At 37.8% G+C, this 26,838-nt stretch overlaps 1 protein-coding gene across 4 annotated transcripts in view; it reads left to right on the forward strand.

The window, feature by feature from the left end:
• Window positions 1-339: 339 nt before the first annotated feature.
• mib2 (MIB E3 ubiquitin protein ligase 2) overlaps window positions 340-26,838 on the forward strand; it is an 82,101-nt gene continuing 55,602 nt past the window's right edge. The window contains exon 1 of one of the 4 annotated variants that reach the window (XM_053503773.1): window positions 340-801. In XM_053503773.1, coding sequence (XP_053359748.1) covers window positions 789-801 — 13 coding nt within the window. In that variant the 5' untranslated portion in view covers window positions 340-788. Of the gene's footprint in view, window positions 802-5,781; window positions 5,835-9,112; window positions 9,173-26,838 lie in introns of those variants that run through there. The other 3 variants (XM_053503774.1, XM_053503775.1, XM_053503772.1) reach the window with 3 other exon arrangements.

Consider the following 26,838-nt stretch of genomic DNA (forward strand, 5'->3'; position numbering starts at 1 on the left):
TATGATATTTATTATAATTAAATAAATAAACAAATTTAGCACCACAAAAAAATCAGAAAGCAACAAACTTCGACGGGCTTAATGTAAAAAAAAAAAAAAAATCGAACTATTAGAACAGCGTGAGAGAGAAAATGCTGGAGGATTGATTATAACGCGTAAAGTGAACATCCGCGCATGCGCACTAACTCTAACAATAAGGTAAATGGGTGACGTCCAGCTGTCATTTGAGGGAGCTCGTCATGCAACAATTTAAACACGTGCCCTGACATATGTACACGAATCATTTTTGGTGTTTCACACGTGCATACACTAGGTGTGGGATAAAATAAAAAAATAAATAAAAAGACACAAAAAATATATAAAAAAAAAAATAAAAAGCAAGGGACGACGTGGGGCGCGTGGGAGTGTCAATCTGGAGCGCCGTTAGCATAGCACGCCTCCTGTGTTTTGACTTCCGTCTCGACGTCTCCGCTAGACCCGGGCAGAGATGGCGAGTGTTTGACGCGGTCGTCGCCAGCATGGAGTTGAATTAACGCCAGAAAACGAGACCAGGGGAGATTAGTGAAGCGCGCACGGACGCTATCTGCCGCCGCCGCGGATGACGCCGAGCCTGGCTGCTGGGAGATAAGCGCTGTCTGTATTGGTGACACTCACACATATATATATATATACACACACACACACACACACATGACTGGTCCGTTATGGTCGTCGCGCGCGCTCCTCTAAAGCTTGGCCTTTAAACGCATACAGTATCTGCGACTGTGGAAGTTTGCGCCGCGGTATTAATGCTGTCGACAGGTAAGCTCAAAGGATTTCTCTCTATATATATTTTTTCCTCTTCAAAAATCACTATATTGGTGATGGGCGATGGCTTGATGTTTTTTGTTTTTAACCTCTGCTCCATGCATTGTCAATACATCGCATGGAATTCAGCGCAGTCCCAGCACTCCATTGTTCCTTAGTAACAGGTATCTCAACATTCCTGATTTAAAGACATGCACAGGGTTTTTTTTTTTCTCTTCTCTGTTCTTGGATGACAAAACAATGCGAGTGCAATACTATGCCTGTAGCTAGCTAGCTGTCTTATGTTTCCAGGGTGTTTAAATGAATAGAACAGATGCTGATGAGATTGATTTTGAGTCTTGGACACATGAACTAAACTGGACAAGTCTTCATTGCTGCATAAACAGAGCCATAAGATGCATACAGAATACATAGTGTGTGCATTACATCATCTTAATGGCACTTTTGTCTGTCAACCCCAAACTTGCAGATGATAATAATATTTATTATTATTATTATTGTTGTTGGTTTTTTATCGCTTGCATGCATGCTTTTTATGCATGCATGAAGATGTCCAATGTTGTATCTGGTTAAACACCTAAGCCTTGGTAAAACCTTGCCTTGCCTTCAAAACCCAGCGCCAATTAATTAACAACGACTTTTTATGCTCTAAAAGCTTTTTTTTTTTTTAGGGAAATGTAATTCAAAATGATTGTAACTGACCCCCCCTTTTCTTGTTTAAAATGACTCCATTTACATTTAGGCATTTGGCAGACGCTCTTATCCAGAATCACTTACTTTTTTTTAATCTCATTACACATCTGAGCAGTTGAGGGTTAAGGGCCTTGCTCAAGGGCCCAACAGTGGCACCTTGGTGGTTGTGGGGTTTGAACCTGGGATCTTCCGAACCGTAGTCCAATGCCTTAAACACTGAGCTACTCCTAGCTACTCCATGATTACATCAACTCTGCCTGGTCATATCTAAGCCTGCATTTCAGCTCCACATGGCTATCAGGCCACCAGTGCCAGCTGTCATTTACGATCGATTCTCTGACTCAATCATATCCTTCCTACATGACTGTAAAACTTTGGCATTCACATTCTCACGCCTCAGGGTTCTGAGATTTGAAAGTGCCAAGAAACAAGTCATGCTTAATCGGCCGCTATTATCTAACCACCGAAGATTTACAGGAGCGTAACATGGGCATGTGGAAGAAGGTTTAAGGCTTTGTGAAAAGGAAGAAATGAGAGAGAGAAAAAAAAAGTTATTTCCTCATACTTTTTGCATTTTAATCATGGGTCTTATGTAGGACTTGGACGAATCAACTTGGCTTGCTTGTGCAACTGGTAAACAGCTTAAGTGCTGATAATATATTGACCTGCATGCTGGATGTGACTAGTCATGAAAAGTGTTTTGTTTGTCCAGTAGGGGATTTTGTAGATCTGCCCAGATGTGTGTGTGTGTGTGTGTGTTTTTGTGTGTGTGAAGACGTCAGCGATGCGTCAGGTTCATGACTGGCCTGCTTTCTGACTAAATATGAACGCTGGTGATCATCTCGACCCTAAATAATCGAGCCTGGCACTACATTTGGTGTATGTTAGGAAAATATCCTTTGAATATGAACATGACTTAAGTTTTATCTGCTATTAATACTATTTTCATTATTACATGGTAGTAAAACTATTAATTTACATATTATAATGTACATAGGTTAAATGTGATTTCATTTAAAGATTAGCTGTTACCACTCTGTGCCTTCCTGTATCAGTCTTGATTTATTATTCAATGTCTTTTATTTTAGACATTATAATGATTTTTTTTTAAACAATAACCATATAATAATGTAGAACATGTGCAAGACAAGTTGCCAGCTGTTATCTTCTTAAGTTCTATAGCTGCGATGAGTTATCACTTAACTCATCGCAGCTATAGAACTCTTGCAGTCATGTGAACCAGTTTTATCTGGCAATCATGTCTTCCACTGATAATACCTTCAAGCCAAATAAAGAACACTTACTCGCAAAAATTTATGTCCACCGATTTTATTAAACAGGTGATGAGAGAGAAGATAAAGGCGTTTTGTCATTTGAGGCATTTTGCTCATAAAATATTAGTCTTTTTAATTAAACTTTAAAACACTAAGAGGACAGTGCACTGACACATTTACAATACAGTAATATTTACAGCTGTTTCATCAGGTAAGATTTAATGTTAAACTATCATGAAGTAAAATTGTTTGCAATTGATAATGAAATAAAAATCACATTATTTAAGCTTTAAGGAAACAGGGTTAAAACATTTAAAATATCACAAATGCTCATTGAATACCATAAAAATGTTACTACATTGGATATTTATTGTATTAAATTTACTGAGACACGGTGGTGTAGTGGCCTTGCACCTCCAGGGTCCAGGTTCGATTCCCAGCCAGGCTCGATTCCTGTCTCCGTGTGCATGGAGTTTGCATGTTCTCCCCGTGCTTGGTGGGTTTCCTCCCACAGTCCAAAGATATGCAAGTTAGGCTAATTGGCGTTCCCAAAAAAATTGCCGTGTGAGAATGAGTGTGTGAGTGTATGTATGTGTGTGTGCCCTGCAATGGATTGGCACCCTGTCCAGGGTGTACCCAGCCTCGTGCCTAAGCCTCCTAGGATAGGCTCCAGGTTTCCGTGACCCTAAATACAGGATAAAGTGGTATAAAAGATGAGTGAGTGAGTGAGTGAGAGTAAATTTACCGAAAATGAATTCTACGATTATACCTGCTGTGATAACTTGACCACTACATAAGCGCCAGTGATCAATCACCAACAGCGTCTCATCTTAATCCAGATTAGCCTCGTCTTCCCGCTGCATGGCTCATAACCACGAATCTCTTTCCTTTCTGTCAGTGGGAAACTAATAAAATTCTCTCTCAGTTCTGACCTTGTACGTTGTGGCATTCCCCATACACAACATCTGTCTGGTGTTGTAATACTGCAGACAGGCTGCCAGACAAAATGGTACCTGGTTTGGTTTTAGTCTGATGTTACACACAGGAGCTTTATAAAAACTGGTTCCCTCATCAGCATCTTTTTCTTTTTTTTTTCTCTCCTTTGAAGCTTATTATGACTTTTTGAAGACGTTACTGTCGTGGAAAAACATCTGAGCATTCAGAGCACTGGAGCCTTATAGGGAGTGTCCCCACGTCGACTTTGTTAATTAACATAAAAAAAACATTTTGTAGATAATCTACCATTTAACTCCTTGTTAATAAGAACGACCAGCACTTACGACCAGATTAGAGGATTTAAAAACGCTGTGTTGTAATAACATGTATTATAGAGTTATGGAAATACTGTGATTAGTTGTCATATACAGTATGTTATAGAAATGAAGTTGCAGTCACCGATTCTTGTTGACTATTTGACGATTGTTTCATAACCACATGTAATTGTTTATAGAAGGTCACTGGGTGTGTGATGTAATATTTATATTGTTATATTGACAGAAAAGACACACTGTACATATTTGTAGGAATGAAACTATTTAGCATTTAAGGCGAATACAAGTTAGTATAAAAAAAACTTTGGGAGTGGGGACTGGGGAGGCATAAAATTCATATATCACCACACTAATTTTATTTATTTATTCATTTACTTATGTTGTAATAAAGATAATCAGCTGTGACTGATCGGCCTTGGTTATAATCGATTCTGTGTTGAGTGCATGAGCTTCCGTGTGGTGCGGCAGAGACACATTTTTTTTTTGTTACACTATTAAAAGTTCCGATCAGCCTTTTTCTACAAACTCTTAGCAAATTAGTCTCGAAACCCACTCATCACCTGCCTCATAACACAGAGAGCGCAAAATTAGTCTAGAAAAAATTACATGCGTTGCTTTGAAGTAATTTTGTATCGTTTAAATGCTGCACTTGGTTTTAAAGTGAGGAAAAACTAATGTTATAAGGAATTAACAACATTTAATTACTTATGATCAATTCAGTTGTGAAGCTGTTGAATAAAGCTAAGATATAAAACTTAAGAGTTATGACCCACTTTTTTTTTCTTTCCTTTTTTGTTAAAGGATCAAGGTCTTAAAATTCTAACAAAATCACGAAATTTATAAAATCTTAATATTTACAGAATCGCAATGCAAATCGCATCAGCACCTAGGCATCGTGATAATATTGTTTCAGATGTTAACTGGTGATTCAAATCCCATCCAAGTTAGCAACCAAAAATGGCCAAAAGGTCAGTGGCTTTCTCCCCAGTAAGATGTGAAACGATCTACGCAAGTGTTTTCACAACTTGTGATTTAAATACAGCAGCTTGCCCATTGCAGGCAGTAGCAACTCTGAACAGACAGTCCCCTATCACACAGCTGACATTATTCTGCAATCTTGTGCTCTCTAAACCTGAAATGGGGATTTCTTTTTTCTTTTGTTCTTGGCTATCAGTCATGGACGAGTAAATCGGTTATTGTGATTATTTTTAGAATTACCTAAAAACAAATCATGAACAGGAAACAATTAATCCTGGAAGCCGTATTTCCCAAACCATGCTCTTGCACACACCCATCTTTCTTTCTGCTTTGAGCTTTAGCTCTTACGGTTTTTAGACATGAGATGGAAGATCCTTATTACTAAGCCCTAAGATTTGATGCTTTTCTTTCTTTTATTATTCTCCCTGACACAACCCCCCACAGTCTCTGTAATATGACAGATGTTCCATACAAGCATATACCACATACATAGTTAAATAGGCCTACATACATTCACCCATACAACTTGTATTGGAAATTGTAAAATTGTAGCATGTATGTATATTACAGTGTGTGTGTGTGTGGGTGACCGGGGATTGCCAGAACTAGAAATAGCTATGTGTGTAAGAGAGCAGTGGGCGCAGGAGCGTGAGCCGAAAACTCTGCATTCGCATTTCTCGTGCCCTTCTGCCTAATCCCTGCTGATAAGGCACACAAAGGACTAAACGCCGACCAGTTGCTCAAGGAGCATACACCAGCTCCTGTAACTTGCAGCTCAGAGACAGAGAATACATCCGAAAGGCCTTGCTGAGTAAGTGCCAGTGATTAGTAATAGTGCTTGTCCTTGTTTCTAATCACTAGCTTAGGTTGTGATAGTTAGTTGTGTACGTTACATGTCTGCATCAGTCAGTCTTACTTGCGCAGTTAAATGCTAATTCCACTGTATGACCTTTTAACTTCCTGAGGCCTGGACGCTAAAGTTGCGAACGCTGCATTTTCTCCTCTTTAGTAGGTTTCTCTTTGTTAGAACCTGATCGCTATGAACCTAATCAATGTCTCCAAGCAGAAAAAAAGTCTTGCAAAAGATTTTACCAAACTGTTCTTACAGGTATGAGGTTTGCACAAAGATGTATAGGTCCAAAGTTAAAACCGATTTTCCTACTACTAAAAGACAGACCCAACAGTAAAAGTAACCAGTTTGATCCTAATATGTATCTGTTGGCTCTTGATTATATTATCGTCATTATCAGCGGTACTTCAGTGGATCTCATCTGCAGTATGATGAGAAGATAAGTCCTCATTATCCGTACAGAGTAGAGCTCGTCTTAATCTGAGCAATGGGGAAAATGCTAAGCTTAAACAAACTCGGGCCCGATCTCATCACTCTGTATGTTTCACAGTAGGCTTTTGATGCTGAGATGCTGAATTGGAATGGGCACGCTGGCTCTGAGGAGAGAGAGAAAGAATAAAAAAATTATACCTTTATCAATGTGGAACGGCAAGGAATTGGTGGAAATGTTGGTGTGTGATAAAAAAAAAAACGTGTGAAACTATTGTTTTCTTGTTGAATCTACAGTATTTGAAGTAGTGTGTGTGTGTGAATTGTGTTTAAGAAGGTTAGTAACTGAAAATACTAAGAAATTGTTATTAATTTTGTGACTTTAGTGTCTTTTGTTTGTTCTCGTAATTACACATCTTTTCTATTAGTGTAAGTAAAAAATGAATAATAGATATGGAATAAAACACTTTAAGATCTGGTTTTAAAAGGATTGAACTTTATGGTGGGGTATACATTCTGCTTCATCATATCTATATATTTGCTCTACCGTTTTACTCTTTTCTTGTCAGCTTGACTTTTGCAAAGGAGTCAAAGAATGTTTTACAGCAGATTCTAATGTATTATTATTATTATTATTTTTTACAAAATTGAATTTTACTAAATTTGTCTCAAAGTAACCTTTAAAAAGCAAAGCCCACTGTAGTGTTTTAGGCATAATTGACCGACTAGTTTAAATGCTGCATCAGACCCAATCAGTGTTGAGTGTAATGCGTTACAAAGTAGAAAGTAACGCGTTAGAGTACTTGGATTACTTTTTTGATAGAATGAGGTCCGCCATTTAAGTACTAAGTCATTTAGTTATTATTAAAAAAATGTAATCCGTTATTCAGACAGTTTATGTAATCCGTAAGCTAGACAGCAGTCATTTCCAATCCATTAGTGTATTTGTGTGAAAGTTTTCCTACAATCCCCACCCCCGATAACCTGCCCCCCTGGTTATTCCTGCTGTTATACCCCTATCTCACCTATGCTGTTTTACTATGTGAGGACCGACGCGCGAAAAATGAAAACCTAATCACAGTGCCAAAACTCGCGGTGAATCATGATGAACTGTACTTACGGCTATTGCGTGAAACCGCGTAGATGAGATAGGGGTATTAGTAGTTAACAGATTATGGGCCAAACTTCGCTGGCTGATGATGGTAGAATAATTACAGTATAAAGGTCTTGTCTAAAACAACATGCATGAGGAATCACAAAGGAGTTTTCATTTTTTTGCAATGGAAAAGTACTCGAACTAGTTACTTTTATCAGAAAGTAATGCAGTAACATAACTTATTACTTTTTAAAGACAGTGATTTTGTAATGTAATTAGTTACTTTAAAAAGTAACGTCCTTCAACACTGGACCTAATTAGATAAAGCACACTTTATAAAACAGTGACATTCAAATTAACAGAGAGTTTAAGGAACATAAAGCAGCCAGTTTCTACAAGCAGCACTGGTTCAGGTTTCATTATTTGACTTTTTTCGATGGGGAATTTATTTCTTGTGAAATCTAGCACAGCTGACCACATATGGATGACAACAGGTGTCTATCATCACCATTTGTTTTGAAGTGTTTGCATACCAGCTGTAGCGATCGACATTACCCTGTAAATCGTAATGAAGCGACCAACATAAAAGTGAAGGAAGTGGAAAGAATGTGGTTATTTGTGGTGGCAGATCTGTTTGAAACACACTCATATCTAAGGAACTTTTACCCAGAAGTAAAGTTACCAAACGGTCTAGGAATTCTTCAGCTGTTTCAGGACGCGGGTCATTTCTCCGTTGGCTGGGTGAGGAATTCATCTCCAGCGTGCGACCATGTACTGGTCTTCCCCACCACGCAGGTCTGAAAAAACACAAGAAACGTTTCTGTTGAAGGAAAACCACATGGGGAAAGAAACCACCGTGTGTTCTATTTCATGCAACTGATGTTATAAAACACTTAAAGTCTTAAACGGTAAAAGCTGTTTAGCAGTATTATTCATTTTTATTATTCTTATGAGAATAAAGCTTAACTAAAACCATACCGCACTAACTGTTCCAGGTAAAACTGAGAAATGACTGACAAAAACAATATTTTAAAAGATTTCTTTTTTTAAAATGCTTGTGTACCACACATATATATCTAGTAGGGAGAATCACACTACTATTTGGGAATGACTGTTAACCTAATCTAAAGGTTTTTCTTGTAAAAAACTGGAGGAAACCCACAAAGCACAGGGAGAACATACTGTACAAACTCCATGCACACAGATGGGAGGTGGGAATCGAACCCTCGACCCTTTAGGTTTGAGGCAGCAGTACTAACCACTATGCCACCGCATAGCCATATGTTTGTTTTTTTCCTTCATCTCGACTGTCTAGTTAGATTTCTGAGTTTTAAGTCTTTGGACCTAATAGTTTTTCAGAACATTTCACAGAAGCCTGTTATAGAGTGATTCGCCCTTTAATCTGACAATCCATCTGAATAATATCGATTGTCTGTGTGCGATGCAGGAGCTGATCATTTTCTCTGCCGTATTAAATGTTTTTGAGCAGGCAGGCTCATTGCCGGCTTGTGGATTTCTCAATGTCATTTCTGAACGTTTGTCGTAGTTTCGAGAGGTGCTTTTTGCTCCACGAGAACAAAGTGTCAGTCTCTGAACAGAGAGCAAAGTTCACCCAAAAAAGCAAACAGGTATGGACGAGGGCAACCGGCTGAGCGATTTGACGAGGCAGAGCTCGCTGACACGCCACACCGAGAGCAAGTCAGAGAAGAGCGACATTTAATGTCTAAACGGAAATTGAACCACAAAGGATGCTCAGAGTTGAGGGTGATGTGGTGTAAGTCTTTTCTTTCTTGTTAGTTGTTGGTTGTATTTAAGTAGTACAAAAATGTAAATGTGTTATTAAGAACATTTAAGGTTGTTTTACAAGTAAACTTTCTTGTCCTTCTTGTATTTGCCTACATCGGTTGAATTTAAGCTTGTTGGGGTTAAAGTGGGTTTTATTACTCAGAGGATACGTTGGTTAATTTTTCTCAAACATTAAAATGTTTTGCGAAGAAAAAGAAGCATGCTGCTTTAGTGCCAGCGACAGGAAATGGAAAACCATTCACCTTCTGTGTTTTCAACGTTTCTGGACAGTTCATGTAATGCTCCCGGTGCGTTGTTTATCCTGGATGATTATTGATTTCCCTCTGGAATCTGCAGGTCACCATATGTGTCTAACAAAAAGCCTGTAATAAAAGCCAGTTCCAGCGTTTTAGTCTGTGCGCTGTAAGACGAACTGGATTTTTATTCAACATTTAGACTCAAAGTATACTCCTTTGCTCTTTTGGGGATCTGGCTTAACATACCTTTTTTTTTCACATTAATATGCAAAGGTTCAGAGTTCTGCTGGTTATTTAAAAGGTGTCTCTTAAATAAAGGACAGTCCAGTGTCAGATTAATGAACGATTTAGTTGCTTTAAAAAAAATCTGAAATATCTTTGTAATTTTCCCTTCTGGGCGCTTTTAAAAAGGGGGACATTCCAGTTTAAACATATGGCTATCAAAATAGTTATAAGAAAAGGGAAAGCTTTGTATATTTTAACATCTTATATTATAAAACTATGGGTGATTATTTACGTCTCGCAGGTCTGTGTAGACTTGGAGGTTGTACTTTCCAAAAAAAAGAAAGAAAAAAAAACAAATCAGGTTCTTCTGAATTATTTAAACGATTTTTCAGATTTTTGCTTATTGCCAAACTGAATTAAGTTTTTTTAAATATTTTTTTTAATATATATATATATATATATATATATATATAAACATTTCCTGTTTTGTAGACCCTTGCCAATGGCAAGCCTTTCTAATCCCCAAACTGACTCCAACACTTACCTCTTAAGTACACCACTTTGGCACTTGAGCTAATAGTTCACACAGGAATGGTTCAAGAAGGTTTTTTCCCCCCCTCTAACTCTAATTGCCGCTTTAGCTATAGTTACTATATGCCTTTATACTGTCCGAAACTGAGGAACTTGTCTGTTTGGTGTTTACACGGAACTAGACTACACCGAGCCAAAGAAGCAGAAGTTCCTGTTATAGGTTCTTTCAGTTTGATGGGTCATGTCCAAATTTGTCATTAAAGCTTTGCTGATTTAATCATATCAAGATATTTCAGAGGTATACAGTATGTATTAGTATTTTGTTGTTTCCAAATCAGTGCTGTACCAGCAATTTAAAATAATCAACAAATTTAGTATGTGGATATCCGTGGCTGTTGGGTCTCTTCATGCACAATGCTAACAGCAGTAACGTGTGTGACGTAGTGGGATTAAAAAACAAAACAAAAAAACCCTGACTGAGTTTGTAATATGACTGGAAGGAAGGTTTCATATGAATCATTTTTGTTGTTTTGTTCAGAGACCAGATTTGAAGAGGCAGGAGCAGCAGCAAAAAAAAAAAAAAAAAGCCTGAAGATATAAATATGGAAATATTTTGGTTAAAAAATGAGATGAGCACCTAAAGATGTCAGTACCACTGTGTAAGCGCTGTTTTTAACTGTCGTAAAGCTGGTTTTCTATTGGTTCTATCTATTTCTTAGAAAGTAAACCCAAAAAAGAACCAAATAATTTTTACTATGTAGTAGACCGAGATCCAGGTGCAAATATATATAATAATTGTTTTCATTAAATCAAGTTGAATCTAATCAGAAACTCTAATAACTTGTGCTTTATGGTCATGGAGTCGGAAAGGGAGCGTCTATAAAGTGCACGACCTTTACAACTGTGTATGATTCTACAAAGATTAAAGTTGTCTAATTTGCAGGATATTTAACATGTTGCAGTGTTAGTGTAGGGTATGGAGTCAGGATTAGTTGACTAGTTTAAACGAAAAGAAAATTCAATGTTTTAATGACATCCTCCAATTTTTTTTAAATAAGGACAATCAAAATAATAAGACCAACGTTATTTTATGCAATGAAATTGCTCTACATTAATCAATATTCAGTATGAAGCCTTTTGTTCTGCAAAACCTGCTGGATACGGCTGGGCATAGAGACAAAGAGACGTCTGCAGTACTGCAGTACAGCAGGGTCACTCGCTCAATCCGTGCCTGCTTGATTGCTTCCTGAAGATCATGCCCAGAGATCTGCCACAGACGTTCACAATTCACTTGAGAGTTCCCTTGTTTTGGCTATTTTTGCGCACAGTTGAACACCCCGGCTTCGGAAAGTAAAAGTTCTGCTACATACAGTATTTGTTCCATTTGTTAACTAAACCAGCTGAGACGAATTAGCATAAGTCTTCAGCCAGACAGTCTCGAACTAATTAGTGACCTCACTGGTTTTGTGCGCAGGGAGAACTCATTATTTTGTCATACACTATATTAGATATGTCTTATCATTATGGCCAGTTTTAGAAAGAAGTCCAGCTTTACTGTAAGACACAGACATTTTAAAACAATTTAAGATACACAGTAAAACAATCATGCACTGTGTTTTCAGCTAAACATAGCCAGCTATCATCAGTCTCGGGGCTGCTTGAAGCACCACAGGGAGCAAGTAAATATATATTATGCACAGAAGCAAAGTGCTATGAAACCAGAGCTGAGGATCTATAGAGCTTGTGTTTTGGCTGCCCAGCTAACGCTGGCAAGAAGCCTAGCTATGTTGTCTTTGTGCTCTGGTGAACTACAGCTTAGCAAGGACAGACCTGATTAAAACTTGTTTAAAGACATGGGTTTTTGTAAATTCAGAGTGGGCCACTCGGTGCTTACAGTAAAAAACAATATGTTCACATCAATTATGTAACCAGAGTGCTTGTTAGGCTGCATTACTATATATATACTGTATACACTACTGCACAAAAGTTTGGGATCACTTTCTAACTCCATGGTTTGTTTCTGATTTTTATTTCTTTCTACATTGTAAAGCAATTCTAAAGGCATCCAAAATATGTAATAATAATAATCTCCTTCGAACAGATGATATTGAGATGTATCTGCTAATCATTATCTGTAAAGTCTACATAACGGCTCTAATCTGAGGTGCCGTTTGTTAAATGGTGATTTCTGTGGCTGGTGACTCTAAATGAACTTCTCCTATGCAGCAGAGGTAAGGTTTGGTCCTGCTTTCCTGGAAAGGTCTTCACGAGAGCCAGTTTCATTATGGTGCTCTATGGGAATGCACTTTGCATTTTGGAAATGCACTTGACAATAATGTTCTTGCAAGAACTATTCCAGAACAGCTGACCTTCATGTCTTACCAATAACAACTGACAGTTGTTGTTGTTGCATAATTCCATATCTATTATTTCATAGTTGTGAAATTCCCAGTATTGTTGTAGAATGTAGGAAAAAAAATAACTAAACAAAAGCGAAGAAATTTGCAAGTGATCCCAAACTTTTGAGTGGTAGTGTATGTATATATATATAAAAGTTTCATTAAACATGTAAATGGGGTAAAATTGACCAATTCCTTCTGCTTTACGCTCCAGTTTATTAGGTCCTCGTATTGCACCCACTTACAGTATTATAAACTCAAAAGGAGAAGTGAAATTTGAGTATTTGCAGAAGATGTGAGTGGTTTGTATAAAACCTGCGAAAGTATTTTTTCGTTTGAGTTTATGCGCGTGAAGGACCTCAGCTATCCCAACAATGGACTGTTCTCTCTGTTGAGGTCGGGAAAGCGATTCCGCTCCCTGAAGACCAACACAGAGAGACTGAGGAGGAGCTTCTTCCCGCAGGCGATAAGGTCTCTCAACCACATCACCATGCAGATCTAGTACAATCTTTTAACATCCATGGACACTATGGACACATTTACACACATCTACTCTCACATCTACACTTACATGTTTATGTTTACATAATGGACCATTGCACAAAGACACTTTAATACGGCACCTTCATAAGTCACTTTTTATGCACATTTGCACACCATCTTTCTTCGCCAAATTTCAATTTTTAAAAAAAAAGTTCTATCTACAGTATATATTTCTATTTCTATTTTTATGTACAGTATATTTCTATTTCAATTTCTATTTTTATCCTAGTTAAATTTAATTTTCTATCATATTTCTTTATTTATATTTATTTCTTATAAGTTTTAATTCTCTGTTTAAGGTCACTGGCGGTCGTATAAGCATTTCACTGCATATCGTACTGTGTATGACTGTGTATGTGACAAATAAAATTTGAATTTGAATTTGGTTAGTGCAACACGACCATTACAGAAATTCAGTGTTTATTAGAAACTTTTACAATTTTTAAAACAGTACTTAAAAATCTGCAAGGAAATAAAGCTGCTAGAGACAAATCTGGCAATAAACATTAGGTCTGTTGAATCAAATTGAATAAAAAATCATAATGCCCAAATATTTAATCAAATTGAATTGGCTGCCCTTTGAGTACCAATGATTCACAGATGTAACATACAGTAATATTCTGTTCATTTATTGGATCCCTAAGATTTTTAATTTGTTTAGATGGTTGCGGTTCGACTCCTTCAGTTCACAGGATCAGTAAAATAACTAAGAATTTCCTGTACTTTAATGTAACTCAATGGAAAAAAAGCGTTAATCTTTTAGCTCCACTTCACAAACCACACAAGTGACTTTGCAAACACGTATTCTGTAGTAAAGGAATGCATTCCTAACAAGGACGGTAGAAAAATACTGAAACCTACACTTAAGGCAGCAGCCTCTCAACCTCCTCTTCTTTCCTGCTGGCTGGATTTTCGACTCACTGTTTTGAGCATGCATCTGTAAGCAGGTTCCTGTTTAAAGCATGGTGGGAGGTGCTGTTTGGATGGCCTTCTCAACATACCCACAGTGGCACGCTCATCCATCTGTTTTTCTTAGCTGAGTGGTTTTTCTCTCCAGTGTGAACAAGCTCGAGTAAACTGGCATCAATGAATGATAACAGGTGGCATAGCTGAGGAAAGGCACCATGGGGGCACAGGGAGCATGGAGACCTATGTCAGTGTCTTACTGTACAGAAGTGGGTGGGGCTACAACAAGGTTAGTCTTGTACTCCGTTGCCCTATATTTGCAGCATTTTTTTTTTTAGTTGTTACATTTTCCATTTTATTTTGTGGTGTTAAATGGCTGCTTAAGAGATTAATCAAGAATATAGAGGTATATCAAATTCAATTCAATTCAATTTTATTTGTATAGCGCTTTTAATAATTGGCATTGTCCCAAAGCAGCTTTACACAATCAAAAGAATTATTTAGGTTTGTATGGAATTTGAATGTGTATGTAGTGTGTATACAGGAAGAATGGAAATAACCAGGGATTACATGACGTATCGTATAGTGTAGTCCCTGGTTATTCCCATCTCTTCTGTTACTTGTGGGGATTGCGACTCTGCAAGTATAAGGATTTTAGAAATATCCTGATCCAGTATGACATTTCCTTCATTTTTTTTCACGATTCTAAACAAACTTGGCAAATAATTCGCTCCTCCTACACAGGATGCTGTGCTTCCTGCAAGAGTGTGTGAATAGTTTAGAGCATGTCACTGGTAGGATCATTAAGGAACTCTAACAGTTTACCAGCTCAAGTGCAAACGTATAGAAATATAAACACAAAAAAGCTAAAAGGATTTTGTTGTCAGTATGATGATGCATGAATTTTCACATACAATATTTATGATGCTTAAATAAATCGATTGTCCCTACCTCTAGTATACAGTGTAGTATTTCTGCAATATTTGAATGCCACTTTGTCTTCTTTCCATTTAAAAAAAAAGAAATAATATTCTGTATCACTTTAATAGAGCATACATTATGTTAAGCTTGCGTGTTTAATTATATCCTTTAGGAAAACAGAATAAGGTTCCACATCAGAAGCAAAGAAATTCTATTTTAAAGAGCATACTTCTTCTTCGAGATAAAAACTGTTTACTAAAAATGTGCTGCATTAGGCATTTTTTTCATATGTATATTCGTGATTAGTCATATAGTTCAAAACGTAGAAACAATTCAAGCTATTATTTTGGAAAATTCAATTCAGTTTTATTTGTACAGCACTTTTAACAATTGACATTGTCACAAAGCAGCTTTACACAATCAAAAAAAATTGACAAAAGTTTGTATGAAATGTGACTGTGTACAAATCAAAATGACAAGATTGTCCCTGATGAGCAAGCCGAGGACGACGGCGACAGTGTCAAGGAAAAACTCCCTGAGATGGCAGTAGGAAGAAACCTTAAAAGGAACCGGGCTCAACAGGGAACACATCCTCATTTGGGTGAAAACAATTCACTAGTGAGACTGTATGGTGGGGTTCCATTTAATTTACTCCTGAGGTTACACCTGAGTCCATATTTAAATACAAAAGTTGTCAGCTGACTTCATTTTATTGCCACATAACATCTGAGCCCAGACCTGAGCGACTGAAGTAACCCGAGATCATAACCCTGCCTCCAGAGTCTTGTACAGTGGGCAGTGTATGATGGGTGCATCGCTTCGTGTCTTCCCTTCTTACCCTGACACGCCCATTGTAGGGTCAATCTAAACTCATCAGACCATGTGATCCCACTGTGTTAAAGTCCACTCTTCAGGCTCCCTAGCAAACAGTAGAACTTTTTTTTCTTATTAGTCTCACCAACCAGTGGTTTTCTTGTGGCCACACAGCTGTTTAGTCCAAATCCCTTGAGTTCTTGTTGCATTGTATGTGTATAGAAATTTCACTTTTGCATGTAGCTGTGATTTCTACTGACGATTTTTCTCACGATGCAACTTGACCAAGCTTTTGTCATCTCTCGACCACATTTCTCCCATTATATTAACATTTCAGCACAACCCTTCAGGTTGTTATAACATAAAAAACCCTTCTGGAAGATAGTAGCATCTTTTCCACAACCACAGGATACGTCTTCTGACATAGTTCTTAAAAAAAACTAAGAAGCTCCTCACTGCATCAGTTTGGGTTGAAAGAATTGATGACTTCTTAAAGTCGATTAATGAAAACAAATGAATTTTGCAATCCTAATGAAGGAAAATGATGTGGAGTTTTTTTTCTGGATTCTACTTCTGACAGTGTCACCTTAACACTCCAGTAGTGGAGCTGACGCCGAGTACCTGCGTCAGCGACGCATAAAAATGGTCCGAATATCTTTGAAAGATAATTTGAGGGACACATTTTTCCATTTTTCCAGGAGCTCAAATGGGTTCTTTAAAATTAAAACTCTGACACAAGTCATTGCGTATGATAAATCTATCCTCTTGGTTTATCAGCTAGCTTTTTCTATGTAACCTTATTTAGAACACGGCGTGCTTGGGCGGCTACACTTACAGTAAGAATAAACAAGTTAAATGTTTGTGAAAGATTTGATTTACAGTGGGAAAGTAGGGAAACAGGAATGTCTGTGAAAGAGCACAGAGGTTTGAAGAGTATTACTCTTTTAGAAGCAGAGATCTCTGGCTCATAAGAATGCATAATCTCTAATTTACAACCAAAATGATTGTTATATATTTAGAATTTGAATTGCACAAATATATAGCTAAGTTTTAAAAGCTTTTACCTTTAAAAAAAATATTATGCGTATCTTGTGTCGTGGAAGTACAGAAAGTCACAGAAAAGTACAGGGTTACCAAAGAATAACAGATTGGCACTTAGTAATGGCGTACTTCACAGATTTCGGTGTAAATACACCTCTCTTTCCTCCAGAGTGAATCAACATTTGATGTGAAAGTGCTGATTACAAGAGCTTAATAAAGAATTACACGGTGTAGAATCATTTGTAATGTCAGTGCACCCGGCACCTTGTGCAATTGCTAATGGAATTGTGTTGTAACCTATTAGTCTTTGTTGTAACTTTGTTGTACAGCCTTCATGTAGCATCAAGTAGCAGCAAGTCAGCCTGGTACAGTAAGTCTGAAGCACTGTGACAGTGTGCGCCTTCAATATTTGGAGCAAACACTATGTAGCATGGGTGCCAATATGGCACCTGTACCTATATAACCGGTAGTAGAACTAAATCAGAATGTAGATTTCAGTGCCTTACTTTGGTGCCACTTAAATGCCTGGGTGACCTATTGAGATATTTGTCCTCTGGTTCTCTGAAATAGACGTCCTCTATAGACGATGTTTCTGTCAAGAAACATCATCACCCACACCGTGTGATTTTCCGACTGAGCAAATGCACGTGAACGCGAGTCGGAAAGCTGAGACACAGTAACGCAAATGTCCATGTTGTTTCCACATTCCGACTTCAAAGCACAACTCGGGAAATAATGAGTAATAACATTATCTCTGACGGCAGCAGGTAGCGTTAGCTTGCTAAGCTAAACAGGCTTCAATTAAAATGCATGAAGCTAAATGTTTTAAAGTGTCGCTGTATTTCACAACAAAGGATTTCCGACACCATGACATGCAATGCACGTCTTTCCACACTTGCGTGTTAAAGGGAGAAACACGTTAAACCAAATGAAACATTTGAGGACACACGTCCCGTTAAAAACAGAGGGTTGCACAGTGTTTTTCAGCTGGCGAAGATTAGCAGGCAGTGTGTTCGTGCATATTGTGAAATATGGTGATATTTCTGCAAAAGAATTGCATAAATTTTAAGCTGGTTTGTAGCATACCAAGAATACCAACTTACAGAGCTCTTCAGGGGTCATGTGGTTAATAAAAAACAAACAAACTAGAAAAACATGCGCACTGATTACTAAACCAAGCGGGCTGACTCCTAAATCGAGTGCACTGATTGACAAACCGAGCGCACAAATGCGAATCAGTGCTTGTAGGATTATAGAAGAACAGTGATGTTATGCCACTTCAAATACAAATACATTAGTTTTGTTACAAATACACAAGTTTTCTATTAAAAATTTATTTCGGAGTCAAAGTGGTGATAAATGATTGCCACACAAAAGAATAGATTTTTTAAGTAAAAAAAAAATCTAACAAGTAAAAGAGACGGAGGAATCTCTCGTAAACACAATGGCATTCTAGCTTAATTGCCAACCTAAATTTTTTAATATTACCATTTATATTTTTTACTCATTTGTTCAAGATATTGTGGGAAGGCTTGTCGGAGCGTACCATTTCACAAATTAGAATTTTGGGAGAGTGCTTCCTTATTGGCGTATTTTACGTCTGAAGTCACAAATATTTTGTTTACTCGTTCAATCAGTAACATCCGAAGTCTGAGGAGAAAATGAGAGTCTTGAGTTAATTAAGCTGCAGTAATAAATAACATACGTACCAGGGATGGTAGTTGTACAGTATGACTCAGGAGAAAACATCTGGTGCTGATTCTCACAAACAAGCAGTATGCTCAGGCTTGGATACTTGAAGTGTATTCGGGGTGTGTTCCACTTTTATAGATAAGAGTGCAATTTTTTTTTCTTCAGTTCACACATACTGTACCTGTAGGTTGTTTTTTTATTTTCTGCCCCACACATTTCTTAGTTATTGTAGGAATGTGTAGTGTAGTGCATGTAATCTGACTTCTTGCTTTAGTCCAAAAAATGCAACAGCTGCACAACATTTTGTACTAAATTACATTTCTACCTTTTAAAATAACTTCTGTAGGACCAAATCCAAAATAGGTGTTGTAGTTCAGAGACTTTCGGTATCAGCACCACTGTGAGTGATTTTACATAAAAGTCCAGACACACATACTTGCAGTCAGAACAAATTGCGACACCATTGAAAGGAATCGATTATTTAAATTTATTGGACCTCTTTGTTTAATCTTTTTATGGTTGTTTTTAACTCATTTCTGACGCTTCCTTTTTTATATATATATATATATATATATAGTGATAGACTGCTTGTTCTAAGCTAGCGCAAACAGCTCACAACATCAATGTCTGACCCCACAAATGTGCTTCTGGATAAATGGTCAAAAATTCCCATAAACGCACTCCTAAACCTTGTGGAAAGCCTTCCCAGAACAATTGAAGCTGTTATAGATGCAAAGGGAGCGGGGCCAACATCATAATAAACCCTATGGATTAAGAATTGGCTGTTACTCAAGTTCATACACATGTAAAGGCAGGTGAGCGATATACTACACACTATTTTGGCAATATAGTGTATATATTTTTGCATAATACTAGCATAGACGGTTTCGAGTGTGCCCCTGTGTGCATGAAGTTTGCATGTTCTCCCTGTGCTTGTTGGGTTTCTTCCAGGTTCTTCGGTTTTCTCCTACAGTCCACAGACATGCAGATAGGGCTAATTGGTGTTCCCCAATTGCCCACAGTGTGTGAATGAGTTTGCGAGTGTTTATGTGTCTGTATACAGAATAAAGTGGTGTATACAATAAGTGAGTGAGTGAATACTGGTGTATATATATATATATATATATATATATATATTTTTTTTTTTTTTTTTTTTTGCTCAGTACTGTAAATCATATTTGATCGAAAGTCTTACTTCATCACAAAACCCCATCTCTTTTCCTTTTAAGTGCATATTTTATGTCTACCTAATTCTTAATAAAACCTCGTATATGATGTGGTGTGCTTTGCAAAGTAATAACCCCCTCAACAAGTAAGCTTTTAGATGATTTTTTTTGCCATACTGTATATGATGGCCCTGGTTTATCAGTTGCTTATTAACATGGACACTGAAACATATGTTCAGAGGTGGAGTCAAATTGTTTTTAGGTATGAAAAAATGCATCAGCTGGAGAATAATACACATGCAGTTCTGAGGAGCTATGAGACCTGTGGTAATTTGTTAAATAAATAGTAAAATATGGGTCCTTTAAAGCTGCTGGATGCAAGATTTTGCAAATCTGCTGGACTTGTGGAAGAATATTTTGTAATTCCGCACATGGTAATTTCACAGCTGTAAGCAAACACATTCAATTTGGGCTGTGTCACAAATTGCATAATTTATGCTATTGAGTAATCAGTAATGACAGCTATGGGTGTACTGACAAAATACACTGCCCGGCCAAAAAAAGTTACACCATCTAAGATTTCATTCAATAACTTTTAGCTTTGATTACAGCACACTGTGTGGTCAGCAGTTCATGTGTAAAAATGATTCCTCATGTTCCTAGAACCACTTTTTCACAGTCCAGGAATATGCCTGTGAGATCAGGGAAGAAAATCTCCATTGATGTGATAAACTGGTCATTCAGTACATTATTGACTTTATTTTATTGTCTAAAGAAACTCCAGATCATAACACTACCTCCAGAGTCTTGTGTAGTGGCCACTATGCATGAAGAAGGGTGAATCTGGACTTGTCATGACCATTTTTTTTATTGCTCCAAATGCCAATTATTATTGGATTATTTTTATTCTTAGATTTTTTTTTTTTGCCATGCAACCTCAAGTGTTTAAGTTATCTCTATTCATAATTTCTTCCACAAAGTTGACGGTCCAGAACCATCCTTAAATAATGTGCCAAAGGGACCTTAACTAGGTTCAAATAATTTAGTTGTTTTCTTAGCCTCAAGCAGCCTAATAGTTTGTCGTTAAAGAAATAGTGACTTATTTATTTATTTATTTTGCCAGGCAGCGCATTTGGTCGCCAATGAGGCCTAGTTGTTTTTCAGCATGTCAAATGTGTCAAACCACAGAACAGTCTAGACAAACAACGTCACTACTGTGTAATGATAGAAATTCTACAATGCGCATAAGTTATTTGCACATCATTCACTAGCTTCCCACCAAGCAGCAAACAAATAAATGCTTCGCTTCACTCCACTCTAAAACCACCATTAAATCATCTTTTTCTTTGTGCATATGTGTGCCAGGTTTTAGTTTGTGTCCCCTGGGGGCTCATTTTGAGATCCGATTCCACCACCATAGTGATTAAAAACATTTAGCACACACACAACCCTCATTCACACAACGTTCCCTGTACTTATCTTCCACATAAAATCATTTATGCAGTTATCCTTTTTAAAATACTCAAAACGTGCTCGACAATTAGTGCTTATTATTTAGGATTTTTATAACTCATGATCTAAATGCTCAGCAAATCATCAGCGCTAATTCAAATCAGTGAACCGTGATCTGACTTCATAATTGCTAAGCTGAGCGATACAGCCTGCAGATTTTTCTGTTTCGCTGTCCATGTTAATATGGAGCATTGTCCAACAACGTTAGAACCGTACAGCAGAAGAGAGAACAATGGTCCAGAGCCACGCGTCTTTGACTTTGCTGAATCACTCCGTGTGCTTGGCACAGATCTTGCTTGTGAAAGCCCTCTCCAAAAGTCAGCCTGCATGGCAAGACGGACTCTGCGGAAGCTGTCTGTGAGGCAAAGTCAAGAAACCCGAACGGAACCAGCTAGGTTTAAGATCTATTTCGAGTGGGTTATTGCAGAATTTTTGGCTTTAGATTGGATTTGAATCCCTTGCCTATTTATTTGGACCTGCTCCTGCTTCCAGGGTTTGGAACACTGGTGTTGAAAGACACTGCAGGATTTTTATCTTCCACAGATGGGTGCGTTCAATTTCGCTGCCAAGTAATTAAGCAAGATTATTTGCTGTTTGATAGAGTTGCAAAATCACGGGACTGTGCAGTTACACAGACCACGTTTAAAGACGCATCAACACAGCTGTCATATTCTCCGTATTACAATCATGTAGTTCTATACAATAGCTCAATCACATGCAATTTATGTGAAATTCTCACACATTACTCTTAGGACTGGACTACACGCCAAGATGAAATCGATACATTTGAGCATATTGGGAGTTTATCATTGGTACATTAATAAGATTGCTGCTACAATGCTGAAAGTACTTTAAGCAACAACTCACAGTACTGGGGCCTATCCTGCTTCTCACCAATCTTATTCATTTGAAGCCATGCTCTCAGACCCCTGGTGAGCATCAGAGTGCTTCTCTTTTATCCAGTAGGAAGGCCAGTGGCACCAGGATACTCTGATTCTTGAAAAACTGACCCCATTTACTCCAAGAAGCAGGACTTTTAAGGCATGAAGGAGCAGTGCTTTACCGGAGGCAAAATGTCGAGCATCTCTTTGGCCTCATTCAGTATGTTTACATGCGCATTTTATCAGACTACTGTCTTTGTCTCATTTTACAAGTACAGCAGGGGAATCGATTTATTGACTGAAGTATGTCCAACCCATCTATGATGGGTGTCACCTTTCAGTTTGTTAGTATTGTATTGACCTATTACATCACAGAGCAAACAAATCAATAAACAAGTTAGCTATCGACAAAATAGTAGCATATCAAGCGGTGAAAACAAAACGTACAAATGAGATGCACACTATTGCTCGTGTTTATATTATCATCCGAAGGCAGACAACACCGCTGTATTGTTGGCAGCTTTTTCCAATAAAACATACTATTCTTCATTTTTTTGGGTCAATGCTGGAGCAGGAACTGTGGCGCATGAGTAGGGCCCCAAGCCCAATTTTTTTTGTTTAATTGAGTTATAGGTGCATCTCGTCTCCCAAAAACTGGGTATGCTAGTACGATTTTAAAAAGTTTTATTTAGTATTTTTGTAGGACTAACATGTTTACATTTATTTTGAAAAGTTTTTTTCAGGGTGACACGGTTGCGTGTAGTGGTTAGCACTGTCGCCTTGCACCTTCACAGTCCAGGTTCGATTCCCAGCCAGGCTTGATTCCTGTCTCCCCGTGCTTGGTGGGTTTTCTTCGGGTACTCCGGTTTCCTCCCACAGTCCAAAGATATGCAGGTTAGGCTAATTGCCGTTCCCAAATCGCCTGTAGTGTGTGAATGAGTGAGTGAGTTTTTGTCAGACCAAGACAATTAATCAGAATTATTCATTGTCATGTAAAGGTACTGGTTGGGCACAACCTATCTGTGCTTCTGAGTCTGGCTCTGCTGAGACCTTTAACCTAGCAGTCCAGGAAATGCCTCTGTACAAATGAACACAGGCCAGGTCATTGACTATCCCAGGTTTATTTCCTGATTTCCTAGGTTCTGACTTCTATTCTGTTATGCTAAACTATGCCAAGTCTACATCTAAAGGTGGCAGCTGTAGCAGTGCACCAAAACACAATGCATGGTAACTCTCTCTCTGCTTTTATTCACCACAGTCCTCTATGAACACTGCATTGGTTTTTCCTTTTTGCTGAAGTCTCTTAAGTCCTCTTCTTAGGAGTGTGTGCAGAGTGCTTAAAATGGATAGTCTAAAACTGCAGTTTCAGCAATTAGAATTGGGGAGCTGCATGCCCTGGCGACAAGCTTTCCTAGAATGCTTTGGTGGCCATGTGACTCTGCAGTGACCTTGCAATTAAGTCTAGGATTTTTGTTAATGGTTATATCACTGATCTTTGTGACCCAGCAGTCTTTAATAAAGTGTAAGCCTACCGAGAATTCCTCTCTGTGCCAGTAAGCACCCAATAGTATTATATAGACCAGATGGCAGCCATCTGATGCTCAGACCTATTTGTTTATCTGCTACAGAGGAAAGCCATGAGTGGCTCAGTTGTGTAGGCAGAAGCTAGGCCACTGGGTGGTGGATGTCATTATCTATAGCCCATAGATGGGTTTGACTCCCAGCTCCTGCTGTGAAATCAGTGTCTATTTCTCAGTTTTAGGACATCTGTCCTGCTGCTACCTGGACATCTCTAAGTACTTTCTCCAGATTCTACAAGTTTGAAAATGCCCCTGTCAGTATGAATGTGGCAGAAATTTCTGAGAACCTTCTTACCTTTTAGTCTTGAAGTGAGTTCTGTTTCTCTGGCATTTGTTTGCATACTTGTTTCTCACTACCTTCGTGGTTAGAAGGGGTGTCACATGTGAAACTGTAACTCAGTGATTCATGGATAACCACAAGGGTTTCTTGTAATACACAATGAGTTCTGTCACAGCAATAAGGTTCCAGGCAAACACCGTGGTAAGATTGTGGTATTTATTGTAAATGCTCTGTCGTACATTGCGATTTAACTCTGCACACTTGTACATGCACCAGGCAGTGTGAAGGTGTTTCTCGTAGTCTTGATGACCACAGATAATTATGTAACAGTTACATACTGTACAGTACCAGTCAAAAGTTTGGACGCACCCTTTAATTCCATTGAAACTCTGCTGTAGGGGAGAAGTTCATTTAGAGTCACCAGTTTTAGAAATCACCAATTAACAAACAGCACCTCAGATTAGAGGCGTTATGAAGGATTTACGGAGCATAAGTAGCAGATACATCTCAGTATCAACTATTCAACAGAAATGATTGTATATTTCGGATGCCTTCAGTATTGTTTTACAATGTAGAATGAAATCAATGAAAAATCAGGAAAGAACATGGAATTAGTAGGGGTGTTCAAACTTTTGACTGGTAGTCAAAAACTAGTCATTTTGGCTTTTTTTTTTCTTTAAATAGTTTAAATATTAAGTAGGATATCAATTTCCCATTAATTTTTTATTTTAGTAAATTCAGAATACTATTTACTAGCTGGAGTTAGCTTCATTTGGTAAACAATTTATTATTTTAGGTTAAATTTAAGGTATTTGCATGCATTGTGAAGAGACCAATGAAGAAGATTAACATTCATGTTACACAAAATTGGACCTAGCAGTGTTCTTTGGAAGAAGCAGTGCATTCCTGTAAAGCAGCAGGGATTAGGGTTACGGATGGATAGATGGATAGACTTCTGCAGTGCTGTAAATTATAGCACTGTAAAAAGTCCCTTTAGCATGACAAGCATGCCGTTTCCTTAATTAAAAAGATACGTATCATGTGGCAGGAATTCACATGATGCTTCAACTTACTTTATGAATCATTTGCTTTACTTTCCTGCAAAATTCAAGATCAGTTCTGCTGCTTGTTAAAAGAGGGCCTGAGCAATTACTCGAAGAGTTCTACCTCTGTAGTTCAAATCATTCACATTTGATTTAAATGTAAAACAGCTTCCCAAGGTTGTAGTTTATTACTTCAGAAGAAGTAGGCTTTGACTTCCTTCTCTGTGCTCACTTGGAGGGTACTGCAAGTTCTGCTTGCTCTTGCCTGTGTAATGTTCTTCACGAATTTGGAGTTGCCTTCCAGTTTGTCCCAGAGGGCCTAGCGTTAGCCCTGTCCATGGATCAGATATATTTGGGCACAGATCGAGATCTGGGGAATTTAAAGGGCCAAGTGAACACTTTGAATTGAGAGCAGCCCACAAATCCTGTTGCTTTGAAGATGTTCTGACCTAGTCGTCTATCCATCACAAATCGGCCGCTCAAATTCAAAGTCACTCAAAGTCGATCCTTGCGCTTGCCAGTTTTTCTTGCTTATAACACATCAGTTTTTAGAACTGATTGTTCACCTGCTGTATAATGTACCTTGCTTTTCACTTGCTGTATAATGTATAAGCGCATGGTTTTTACCCTCTAAATTCTCTTGTTAGATTTCTAAATTTCCTTTATTTGACAAATTATTGACTATGAATGTTGTAAAGCTAGACAAGCCAACTAACTAGCTTCTAACACAAGACTAAATTTTAAAATCCTCTTTAAACTTTAATCTTGGGCCTTACTTGGTGTCTGGGACAAGGGATTTTAACTCCCCAGCGCACTAGCTTACTATTTAAGACTATTTGGGATTCAACTCAAAGAAACCAGAAATCATTGGAGCTGATATTCTAAAGTGGAAATAAAAATAGCTACTAGTGAGGTTTACAGGACTGTCCATGACCCCATGGTTAGTTCTTCTCACCTTTAAGACACGTACTGTAGCACCGCTAAGAATTTAAAACTACTTTCTTCATCGTTTAATTATTCGATTCATTAAATTTAATTTACTTACCTGTTGTTCGCTAACTGTCAGTCGCCAGTCACAGTTAGTTGGTCCGAGCAAAATAGCTTGTTCAAAGGGGAAAAAAAATATTTTCATCACAATATTCATGACAAAAGCACTCCCTCTTGTATGCTATTGTTTAATTATGGCAGAAAGCTAGCAGTGCATTTGGTGAAACTAATTACTGCATATGATACCGCTATACATTTTGCAGTGCGACTTGGAAACCAGACTGACGGGAATTTTCAGTTTCAAGGTGATAATTGTAGTGAATGCTGCATTTAGTCCTCCAGATGAGAGGTAGTTTCACCATGAGCTCCACTTTTCATAAAATATATATATATATATATATATATATATTACACCTTTCAGACACATCTTTTAAACCACTTCTCATCTGAAACAAAGAATGGTTTCTGACCATCCCAGAACCATAATCAAGGCAGGTACACTTTGGAAAAGCAGATAAATCATTTTATGGAAATATAAGATTATGTAACTAATCATAACAGAACAGAATTATTCATCAGTAGCGACATATGACAATCATAGGTCATAAGCCCTTGAGGTGCTCTTTATTCATCTTTTGAAGTTTATATGATTTCATGAATTTAATTTAACGTGATGATTTTTTCAAGTAGGTTTTAAATAAAAATGGAGGTGCATGTAAGTACAGTACATTACAATAGGTCTTGGTTGTTATAAATTGTTCTGTTCTGCACACCGAGTGTGAAGTTTGTCACCCGGAAAGCAAGTACAATGTAAGTAATTGGAGCCAAATTCCACAATGCTCGTTCTGTGCAAAATGCATGCCAAAGTTAAGCTGAGA

The sequence above is a fragment of the Clarias gariepinus genome, chromosome 9 (genome assembly GCF_024256425.1).
Source record: "Clarias gariepinus isolate MV-2021 ecotype Netherlands chromosome 9, CGAR_prim_01v2, whole genome shotgun sequence".
NCBI classification, from domain to species: Eukaryota; Metazoa; Chordata; class Actinopteri; order Siluriformes; family Clariidae; genus Clarias; species Clarias gariepinus.